The 12000-nt window shown below is 37.9% G+C and overlaps 3 protein-coding genes across 8 annotated transcripts in view; 1 reads left to right on the top strand and 2 right to left on the bottom strand.

Annotated features, from left to right (window-relative positions):
- LOC134824943 (chromosome-associated kinesin KIF4A-like) overlaps positions 1–12000 on the bottom strand; it is a 92297-nt gene that overhangs the window by 19747 nt on the left and 60550 nt on the right. The gene's annotated exons all lie outside the window — the stretch shown is intronic.
- LOC134824953 (uncharacterized) overlaps positions 1–12000 on the top strand; it is a 79500-nt gene that overhangs the window by 23122 nt on the left and 44378 nt on the right. The gene's annotated exons all lie outside the window — the stretch shown is intronic.
- On the bottom strand, positions 769–11583 carry LOC134824950 (uncharacterized). 6 transcript variants are annotated; one of them, XM_063836971.1, is made up of 14 exons: positions 11437–11567; positions 10337–10505; positions 5931–6078; positions 5380–5498; positions 5096–5199; positions 4528–4612; positions 4228–4309; positions 3671–3784; positions 3390–3465; positions 2867–3009; positions 2644–2740; positions 2061–2258; positions 1558–1701; positions 769–1387 (listed from the first exon to the last, which is right to left on the bottom strand). In XM_063836971.1, the coding sequence occupies exons 2-14, from the start codon at positions 10406–10408 to the stop codon at positions 1255–1257; spliced, it is 1515 nt and encodes a 504-aa protein (XP_063693041.1). In that variant the 5' UTR covers positions 10409–10505; positions 11437–11567; the 3' UTR covers positions 769–1254. The 6 variants fall into 6 exon arrangements, with proteins under 6 accessions (XP_063693041.1, XP_063693043.1, XP_063693045.1 ...); XM_063836973.1 differs by lacking the exons at positions 10337–10505; positions 11437–11567 and adding exons at positions 8689–8762; positions 9875–10095 and having other exon boundaries at positions 5380–5486; XM_063836975.1 differs by lacking the exon at positions 10337–10505 and having other exon boundaries at positions 11437–11583.

The following is a 12000-nucleotide window of genomic DNA, read 5'->3' as shown; positions in this document are numbered from 1 at the left end:
TTCTCGAAATTGGCCCGATGGCAAGTGCTAAGAAGTAGCGCGCGCCGGGCCATATCATTAACAATGGTCAAGAGAAATACGTATGAATAAGTGGAGTTTCCAATCTCTAAGCCCGAAACAAATCAAATTTTGTCCGGAATACGTATAAAATTTGTCCGAAATTAACGTTAACGGGTGATACTCGTAAAATATCTGTTCCATATATACAGGACCGTCGACGAGTCTTGACGGATGTTAAATTCGTCTAAATTTCTTCGAAGTAGCGCGCGCCGCTTTCTTCTCGAAATGTTGTCTGGCCCGATGGCAAGTGCTACGAAGTAGCGCGCGCCGGGCCAGATCATTAACATAGGTCAACGACGAGTCGAACTCGGCGCGCGTCCTGGTAAGTTGTAAACCTACAAAATTAACGCCGCGCATTTTGAATTCGTTGAATTTCCTGAGCGGTAAAAATAAAATCGTTCCTAATCCAGTGGAAATCGGAATACGCGAATTTTCGGCGACAAATACATTTGCTTGAAACGCTACGTACTTAACAGCATTGACAAAAGATAGTGGAGTTATGATCCAAAAACCATGTGCCCATATTATGTGTGCGCTCGATTTCCCAGGCCATAAATTTCCAATGATACTATCTTTACATGTAAAGTTATCCTAATCGGGCCCATATATGGGGCATCGCTCAGCCCTCTTTTCTTTAATCTGATTAGAATTTGTAATTTTATTTGAGGATTAATCATTAGCCCTGCAGCATACGCAATAAAAAATCGATTATTTAAAAGTTAATTATTGGATACGAAATCCCATCCTTGCATTTCACACGAGATCATGTAAATTACAGGAAAATATAAGAAATATAAATGAAATTACTTCTACAGAAACTCTTCTCGAATTGTTGAAACCATTTCAGAGGGACTTAAAAGCTAGGCATAATCTGAATCTCCCGAATCTCCTTTTTGGGATAGAAAACACTCCCGCACTCCGTAAGGAAACACTCCGTACTTAAACTCTATTTGTTTGCCTTGAACTGACCCGCATGACTGTTCCTTAAAACAGGTAATACCGGTATCAAACAATCGGCTAGTAAGTATTCCAAATTAGTCCACTGACAACTTTCCTTTGTACTAATGGGTTAACTTTAAGCACCATTTAGTGCATCAGTGCACAATTCTCGAGTCAGCCATCATAGTACGGAACAAACTGAGCGGGATATCTCAAAATCTCCTAAAACTGGTGTCCAGTGTAGCGTTTCCAAGATCACTTGACAAGGTCGGGAGTAGATGGGAGGAAGGAGGAGAGGGAGGAGAAGGTCGGTTGAAGGAGAGGTGTTTCTGAGAGGGACCCTTCCTCAGCCAGGGGAGTGTAGCCCCGAGCATCCTTCAGTGGATCCCTGGGAATATCAGACATTTAGTTCTTTGACAAGCCAGCGAAGAGTTTTCAGACAAAACGTTTTAAATCAAACAATGGATGTCAGAATAGAATGATAAAAGGGAAATATCGGCAGTTTATTGTAACTTTAGTTAAGGGGAGACTGGGGAGTGAGCAGACCCCTGATTGTACCTGTAATTAGCACATCTCTCAAAGTATGGTGTTGTTTGGAGTTCAGCGAAAGGAAGCTCAGGCTCCGACTTTAAGCTAGCACTTCTCTGACTGATGAGTGTGCTTCCAGAGGACTCCGTTGGAGGCGGGGCAGGGTACTCTGCTCTGAGGGAGGAGAAATTAGAAACCTAGAACAAGACTGAGCAGAGACAAAAAGTGAGCACCATAGATACATGTACTAAGTACTAATCTCTACAAACTGCTGATGTCAGTAACTAAACATTGGTAGATTGTGTCAACAATTTTAATTCTAATAGAATCATTTCTTTACCGTAGGCCAGGCATAATAATAATAAGAATTACGATCGATGATTGAAGGTGAAGAATTAAATTTTTACAAGAAAAAGATATGGGGAGAAAGAGTAACGATGATTTATCGTCAGTGATATTTGATCCATATCTAAAATCTAACTTATAATTGGGAAACTCGCTTGAAGAGGATGGATGCTGCCCATGTCATAAACCTGTGATTTGCAAGACTGATAGACTGTACAGTGAAGGGTTCTCTGAGTTTAGCACCCCTGGACCTGCTCTCACTTTTGCAGGGTACGGACCATGTTGCACAGCCAGATGAGCTCCTCAGTTTTGATGATCTGATTATCTGTTTCCGACCAGAAGTTCTTATAGGCGGTGCAGTGGTCGCTCGCTCAGTAACTGTCGTCCTGAGAAGCAAGCAAACATAAAGTTTGTGATGCAATGATTTGGAAACATGCGCTGATGTGATTTTATTTCGTCATGTCAGCTTGCCATGGATGTTAGAAGAAGATTCTAGCATGTGAAATTTAAAGACGCGCGTTTTGCCGCGGCGCGCGCTTTGGGTGCTGAAAAAGAACTCATGAATTCTGTCAAAATATCGTTACGGTAGACCGTTTTGATTTTCAACAAACATGCGTTTAGAATGTCACATCTCTGCCATCAAAGAGAATTCTGGATGGATGATAATGAAGATCTTCTGCGCGATGTACGAATTGCTAGTAACGGACAATCGCTTTCACTGAGCCAAACAGTGCTTCACTTTATCTGTGAAAAGGGGCAATAATTTCAAACCTGCTATCGATAGTAAGCATAGAAGGTAAAGGCGAAGGTCTGGCCATTCCACACGGCGCAGTGGGTGGTTTGGGGTGGTTCAGCATGTTGTTACCATCTGCGAAAGTGAACAATAAAAACTGGTTACTGGATTATAATGATTAAACAGATAATCTAAGTAAGAACTGAAATCAATGACGTGAAACGAAAAGCTCAATATTTGCCGGACAACCTCCCGACCTACCATTAGCGTAATCAGAACAATGTTGCAGGAGGAGCAGTCTTGCTCGGTTCACAAGCATTCGTTCCCCCACAGTACCGACCATGTCGAATAGGTCGGAGGGGGTTATTTTCTGTTCCCCAGATCCAGGGGGTGCCTCTTCTGATCTGAGATACGTTGAGATAAGTCGCAAACTTGTTAACTTGTTTACTGCAGTTAAATTGAGATAAGTCGCAAACAGCAACTAATTAACTTGTTGCAGTTAACTTTCCATTAGATACCGTTGTATTTACATTAAGATTATTGTTTGACTACATACTTTATTTTTTACTACATACTTCGTACACCCTTATTGGTTCCAAGCTTAACGAAAATGACGTATATATCTCATAGCTGTCGTCTCTGTAAAACCGCGAGTACTTAACGAACTTAAATTTTGAATTCAAAGTGCCCAACTGTAATTCTAACAGGCAACAAGTATAACACTGTAAAAAGTGCAACACTGTAACAATGTAACAGTAAGTGTAACAGTAAGTGTAACACTTACATGATAAGTTGAGATAGCACTTTGTCCACGCTTGCAGTGTTATTACTTATAGTACTTGTAGTGTCTGTGTTGGTCCCTAAAATAATAAACATCAACCACACTAAATAATTTAGTATAATTTAGTGAAAATATAATTAGTAAAACATAATTAATACCAGTTCTCAAAAGAATTGTCGAGTGAAAGGTTACAAGGGTTCTGGACGACAGCCGTGAAAAGCTTGCCTGAGTTCCTTTCTATTTGGTTAGTTGATTGATCACTGATTGGTAAGTAAACTATTAACCTATGAGTTTGAGTTGTCTCCTAGATAAGACATCTGCGCTAGGTACAGGCGGTGTAACTGGACGAGGGTAACTTGTGTAGCTCTGATCCAGGTCTTTTAACACTAGTTCTGAACCTGAACCACAAATATCAATATTATTATATAAGTTTTCTCGCATTTTCGGGATAAAAAAGTCGTTTAAGATTTAAGAATCGATTTTTACAGTTTTTCAAAACGATCGCGGTGACCCAGAAAAGTATTCTACCATTTTAGTGCTGTAACTTACAGTTTAAGCTATCGAAACCAAAACGGGGCATTATAGCGTTTTTGGTTGACAAACTATATTAATCCAATCAAAAGTAACAGATGAAGAGGTCAACACTACCAATTTGACATAGTAAATTATGTTAAATCTCTTGGGAGACCTCCTTTGTATACAGCCCACACAACGTGGGGGGGGGGGGGGGGGGGGGGGTGACTTGTGGATCGCCCTGTATGCTACTGATCTGTTTATTGAGCTGTGTTCTGAGCTAGTTAATACTGGTAATTAGTGATAATTAGTGATAATTAGTGTAAACCTTGATCTAAAACAGCATCTGCGTCTACAATAGTAGCGTCTGCGTCAAACTCTCCGTTTATCTCGTAACTGTGTAACTTCTTCTGAAGTAGTTACAGTTACAAGTCTTGTTACAGTTACATGGTGACGGAAATATGTCACAATCCTAAATGTATTATCTTTTTCAAAATCTTAAATATATTATCCTTTTCGATACTTGCATTTTTTCAGAGAGTAAAATAATGATTTTTTTGAAGTACCGTATGTTCAATGATAATATTAACACTATTACTACTACTACTACTACTACTACTATACTAACCTTAGATTGAGAGGATATGGTAGGAAGTAAGCCGGATCCTGTACTGTTAGGTCTGCTGCTAGAGTCTCGTGACAATACTACTCTTCTGAATGTACAGTTAATTAGTTAACTAATTGATTAATTAGTTAATTAACTAATTGGTTAATTAAATAGTTAATTAACTGATCGATTAATTAGTTATATGGAAAATAATAAGGGCAGTCCTAAAAATTGTAAGCTTTTATGCCAGATAATTAATCATGTAAATCAGAGGCAGCTCGTAGGTAGGGTGCAGGTGTTTTAGCGAAAGTGGGTTTATCTTCCTGGGACTGACTCAGACGGTTTGGGGCTATTCAGTTGGTGTATTAATTAAAACAATTGCCGGATTTTAAATTTTAAAATTTCTCAATGAGCTGAGTTACGTGGGTGCACAAGCCTTGTTAATATCGAATAATAATTATGCAGGAAATCAGATCATGCGCTATTTTTACTCACAATGGTTCCACAATTTCTGAAAACACACGCTAAACTCAATAAAACCCGTACTTTTTGAATTCCCTAAATTCTTGGACCTTGAAAAAGGATTTACCTGCCATTTGCTGAAATAAGGGGAGCGGTTGCGCTGCGTCGCGTTCCTAACGCTCTGTTCTTAGCCTGTCTTGGAGAATTCACCTGTTCAGGACTAGACGGGAACTGAAGACAAAATGTTATTAGCAGTCGATTAAGTTTTAATTAGCGGGTGATTAACAACTGTGAGGAGGGAAATGGTGATTCTAAATGGTGATTCTATGGTGATAATCAAGCGAAATATGAATTGAGAGTGGTAATTAGCAACTCATTATTGGTAATGATTAATTAGCAACTAATTATGACCTGATTCTGAGAGACAGTGAGCTCCTGCAAGAGAGCATCACTTGGTTTGTTGGAGGAGTTAAGTCGGAGCGAGGAAGTCAGGGAATCAGTGATACTGACGTTGGAACCTAGCAACAGTGCTGGGAAGTTAATCATTAGCTAATTGGTTAATTTACTAATTAGTGATTGCAGTGGTTCTTGAACTTGATTAAAACTATGCTGAGAAATAAACCGTCATTGGATTTTGGAAACTTGGTAAGCACGAATATATACACCCAAAATAGTGCGTTAAAATTATAATCGTAACATAACACTTCTGACCGCGCCCCTTTGAGGGTTACCAGGATAATTATATAATTAACTAATTGATATCACCCTCCCTCAACCAATCATTCTTGCCCATTCTTCAAAATGTTTAGCAAGGTATATCCTACTCTGCAAGTATAGTACTATGTTTACAGTACACTACACAACTTATTATTCTTCATTATTTAACATACTGTTGCCCAACTGTTTTAAATAATTATTTAACTAATTATTTAAACTAATTACTAATTATTTAACTAACTCACCGAGATACTTGGCAGGATCTATCCTACTCCTCAACCCCTGATCCTCAGCGCACAGCAGATCTCCCTTTAATTTAGTTTTAGTTGTCATCCTGATCTTTGCCACCGGACCCTTGCGGGTCTTCCGTGGATAATCCGGCATCGGGGGCGCCTGGGAGATCAAACAAGTATGGGAACCTGCTACTGTTAGATAGTTTAGGCCAGAGGGTTAGTTACTTAGCTAGTCTCCAGTGCAGCAGTTCTATCACATATTATGTTAAAATTAGAAAAATTATATTTACCTCCCCCACTTGCTTTAACCCAAGGTGTAATTAGAGTGTTAAAATTTCGGATGAAATGCTTTTTATAAGACAGAAAAGTACATAGGATACTAGTTGATTAATTAATCATTAGCATGAAGACTTTTAAAACCTTCAATGATCAACAGATAGCAAGTTTAGAAGAATCCATGAAAGTTAAAACTACCGACTTTATGACTCAGTATTGGAGTAATGCGTAATTTAAACTAAAAAAACCTTAAAGGATGAGGGGACCTTAGAAAAAGTTTTTTTCTCGTGCAAATCCTTTTATTACATTAATCGTATAAACCACTTTAGTGAAATCCGCAAAGTTGTATTTCATTCGCGCGCCGAGATATCCAGCCAAAACAATTTGAACCTGTGACGTCAATTATGTGAGTTGCTCTGATCCGCGCATATAGAAATACAGGTAAAATGAGCGTGCGGGCCGACTAAATTAATAATTAAGAATACATGAACAATTTACGATACTAACGAGCCTATAACCAATGGAGAGGAGACTTTTTATGACCGGTTGAAAAAAGAATTATCACCCTACGATAACCATGAGCCGAGATACACCTGAAATAAGATTGAAGTCACACAGAAAGGCATGTAAATTATGTATATTTATAGCTCCCAACGTAACACCTAGCAACTCCCTGTATCGTACCACAGTTGATATATCAATATGTCATATCAACACAACACGGTCCTAATAAAAATGGATCGGGTAGGTATGAAATGCATGTCTTCATTCCAGTTGGACAAGCAACAAGCACCAAGCTTTTAAGTTCTAACTCACTATGTGACACTACTTATAACGTAAGCAAGATTTGCAACTATCACACCAAGCAATATTATACCAAGCATAGCAGACGAACACATCCACATTCGTTACGCTTTACACTCAAGTCACAGCAAACTAAAACGGTAAATTATAAATGAGTGTACAACTAAAGGCCGGTACACGCCGCATTGTCAAACCGCACGTGCGCACTCAGATAGGACTAGAGGCGCCAAGGGCCAGCTAGTAAAATGTCTTCTACTACATCATACATTCAACCGATTTTTAGATCTGTATTCTTGTATGAAGAAATATGCCGATTTTTAATTGTGTCCATATCGGGTTTCAAACAAGTCAAAACAAAATAGCAGTTTGTGGTTTAGTTAGCGGATGCTACTTATCTTAGCTATTTATAAATAGAAATACCTACTACAACTACAAGAAAGCCTTTCTGAGTTACATTTAACTATTAAGGAGAATTATTCGTAACTTAGATCTTGACTAGTTCAGTGCAAACAAAGATACCGCTCTCGCAAACGCCAAAGGTAACACGACGTAATTGAAACAGCACAGAAGAAAATGCTGACACAAGCGAAGGGTGCGCGCGCACGTTGGTCTTAACACATAATTGACGTCACAGCCCAAAATTGCTATCAGCCAATAGGAGCGCGGCGTGATATTGCACGAATTATCGATTTCACAGTCCGGCGTATTTTTTGATTCTACACACTTTCACAGGACTTAAACGCGAATATTTGGAAGTAAATTCTAAGGTCCCCTCATCCTTTAATTTGAAAGGAATTGAAGCAAAACGTGAGAAATCTTTAATAACTAACAAAATCAAAGTGTTGAAGCAACCTACCTAGGATAAGTCCCAAAAATAGATATTATATGCAAGAATTATGCGCACTATATCTATAAAATCAGATTAAATGCAGAAATGAGAAATCAATTTATTAAATTAAATAGCGGAGCAAGACGATTTACAAGAGAACACCAACAAGCACAATTTAAATGGATAATAAACGTTCCATCGACATTTTCTCTTTCAAGGTAACCGACAGATACGACAGAATATTTTAAGGGAATTTTTAAACATATATTCTCATTGCATTAGAATTAGAGCATTACTCGTGTGATGGTATACTTGGGTATACTTACAGTATACTTACAATTACAAAGATGTAATTCAACTAATCAGGTAAGTTCACGGTTATCATAACATGATAATGAGTATTGGGATTTAAGGTAAAGAGACAACACGATCATGTGTTCAGTTTAATTTAATGATTATCCACAAAGTAGTCATGATAACAGGTAATTGTTTTATGGTATGTTTGTTCCGATTCATGATAGTTGTAATCAAACATAAGTTATCGTTAAGAGACCTGAGCATTCGCGTCTAAAATGTTGAAAATGAAAGCAGAAAGACAATTTGATAGGAGAATGGAGGTGATATAGAATGCCCTCATCTATTTAGACGTTATTGGGTATCAATCTGAAGTCGGATCCATTAAAACATTCGATGACAGGCAATGTAAGCACTATGCCAGTATTATATATTATATAAGCAGAGTTTTCCGCCCTACAACCTCCAAGACTTGTACATGAATCACGATTCAAATCACATAACAATCACGTGACAAATCCTGACCAGACACGTGACCAGACACGCGACAGACACGTGACAGACTACCTCGAATAAGTACGAGAACTGAGTGGGGATCATGATTGTACCAGCTTTAGTGTGTACTGTCTGCATTATAGCTGCTGCTTGAAGTGGGGTGTGTTATCAAATAGGTGTTTGCCAAATTGAAAACGGACATTTATTATATTAAACCCAGAAACCACTTCTAACAATAAATATTTCGTAAAAATCAAGTGAACAATTCAAAAATGAGATACAGAGAACGGGGTGAGATCTAGCGCCCCAAAATATCTGAAACCTGAAACCGAGTGTAAGATCACGCACCTCGGTCCGAGGGCTACGTCATCAGCACTACCAATATATCTTATTCAATATTCATCGGGGGAAGAATTACAAATTCAGTTTTCAATCTCAGCAGACCAACAGAAATAAGGTGGTAATACAATTTATTCATTAACTAGTGATAGAATGTATCTGAATTGTTGAAGATATTCACCTCCTCCTTCATGCACACAGTCGCAGTCTGCCAAACACGTGCAAGTGCAAGTAAACACGTACAAGTACTTTCACTTTCGAGATAAGTAAGAAGTATAAAGTTTCCGGGGAACGCACGCTACTAATACATCTAGCAAGGAGCAAAAAGATGCTGGGGAATAAGCACGATGTACCGAGTGACATATCAAATTAATATGATATAAATGTTGGAGGAAACTTTCGTGGCCCCTTTCTTCCAGCCAATGAGGATTGGGTTTTTGAACACGTGATTTGTGCTGGCTAATAAGATCGGAGGATTTTAACATGTGGTCAGTGTCATGGTGATTCATGAAATGAGTTAAGAGGTATACTAAGGTAATAAGTAGCAATATAAGTACAGTGAAACCCAGATTTACCGCGAAGTTTTGGAGAAAGGAAACAGCCGCTGTAAATCGGGGTTTTGTTTAATGTTTTTACACGATCTAATCTGTATGTTAAACCTTATTTGGTGGAGGAAATAACGGTGTTATAATCTATGTGAGTTAAGAAATGAACATCTATTTAAACTTGCATTACAAATTTCTGGGCACCTAACATAATGTAATCGTGATTGAAATTAACGATGATTCGAACAAAGGTGCTGAATTAAAATTGAACGGAAGAACACACTCTCTGTAAATACTACCTTTAACATGTTGAAACTAGCAAGTAAGTTGAACAATAACAGATAGAATACATCCGGTACTGATATTTACAAAACCTGAAGTAGATGCAGCATCTCCCACTAAATCACGTGACACCAACTAGCCAATCAGGAGACAGGATGAGATTCACAGCAACCAATAAAAACGCAGGATTTAATATCAAGTTTTTACACGAAACTGCCAGACTAAAATCTATTACTGAAAACCTCAAGATAAGAAAAGCGAGAAAGCGGTGTCGGTCACGTGTCCAGATACCGCTCTCCTATTGGCTAACGAGAGTCAAGTCAACATCACGTGATCCCAGAGTCAGATTTACATTGGTAGTTGCGGTCAGTGCTGTAAAAAGCGGCATGCATGAGAATTCGCTTTTACAGCACAGAATTAAAAAAAACGTGAAGAGGAGAAGAAGTAAAAGCGAGCTTATCAGCCGTTATAGATAACACATATTATATTATGATTTATGCAAATTTAAACAACAACTTAACCGAACTTTAACATATCTAGATATCACCGCTTACCTCGGAGCATTCACTCCCCATCTTGAGCATCTCCTCGAAATCAGCCTCAGAGAGGGGCGTCAGAGGCGTCATATCCCACACCCACAAACACCGTATTTTACCACAATTTAAACAAGCGCGTTTACAGTGGTTTTATAATTTGTGTGGATTCCCGTTTAAAATGTGACCGCTGTAAAAACAATAGTGGTGACCAAGTACGATGTTAGAAACTAAACGACGGAAGCGGCTAAAAAACGTGACACCACCGCACTGCTGAGAAATTAGCGTCCATAATTAAAGTTAATAGTTGAATACTTATTTGTGTAAAATGGACGAAACGAGTCAAAGAAACAGAGTGAGATGAGACCAGTGTATTAAAACACGGTCCGGACGGAAAGAAGATCAGTGCGAATATATGCGTGAGGTTCAGAGCTAGATAACACGTGACATGTTAAGCGGTCACGTGGTCATGCCACGTGCTACCTCTAATTTGGATTGTGGATTGAATACCGATCATCACTCACGCTAGTCCTGTGCATATCTGAATTTGTATAATACTATCGTAGATCATAAGTGGATCCGTTCATGATGATATATTAAACACTGGCTTGATTAAATTCGAATCTTATGAAATGTTCGAGTCTTGCACGTAATAATTACGTTTTAAAAGGAGGAGTATAAATAGTGCTATCTGTTGAAAAATGCGCAAAAGACCGACCTCATCACGTGCTACGAGGTTTTAAAACCAAACAATGTTGCAACTAAATTTCACGTTGAATAACCTAACGATTGTTCTTTAACAGATAAATTGTTGTCTCACTTAGTTACAATTCAACAATTCGTAGTTGCGAAATAAGTTTATTTAGTAGTGCAATTTTTTGAGAGGGAAATTAACCGATTAACATTAAAATTAGAATTTAAATAGTAAAAGTGACGTGTTGATAATAAGTGAAACCTTTGAAACCTGGATTGAATTTCAAAAATCTTTAAAAATGATACTTGTATTGTCTATTGTCTATGACATTAAAGTTGTTAATTTAAAGTACATATTTAATACTAGAACTATGCTACTACTACTACTACACTTAGTACTACACCTAGTAGCAGTAGCCTTAACTTACCTTTACAAATTCAGATTTGTTTATCAGAGATACTATCTGCTGGTTACCCAAGGAGATACTATCTGTTTACCCAAGGAGCTCTGTAAGGTATCTGTAATTGTGTGTCCTCGAACTACATCATTCTACACCATTTCAACCTGAGATACTTAACAATGGTTTTCACCTTGAGAGTTTAATCTATTTACCATGGTTACTACATGATACAATTATTTACTTCAGATTGAATCGAGTCAAGGAAGAATTCTTACGTTTTCAGCAAGCAGAAATTTTTGCTTCATCGAAATCCCGATGCTTTTAATACAATATAAATATTAAATAGCTTTAAACTTTTGGATATTCATGATTAATTTGAGGCAAAACAGAATCTTTACCGCACAAGCTTAAGTTAATATTCTTTGGATCAACCCAACAAATTCAAACGAGAGGAATGGCGGAAAAAACCGATAAATAATTTTACAAATATACAACAAAACTCTCAAATAGTATCAAAACTATAAAAGTCAGAAGTTCTGCTGCCTTTCAACATCTGCACTATATATCGGGAACGATGGCAACAAAAATCCT

This window comes from Bolinopsis microptera, chromosome 13, assembly GCF_026151205.1.
Source record: "Bolinopsis microptera isolate Bmic1 chromosome 13, MBARI_Bmic_1.0, whole genome shotgun sequence".
In the NCBI taxonomy this organism is placed as follows: Eukaryota; Metazoa; Ctenophora; class Tentaculata; order Lobata; family Bolinopsidae; genus Bolinopsis; species Bolinopsis microptera.
The sequence above is the reverse complement of the archived record's forward strand: the minus strand, read 5'-3'. Positions and strand labels throughout refer to the sequence as shown.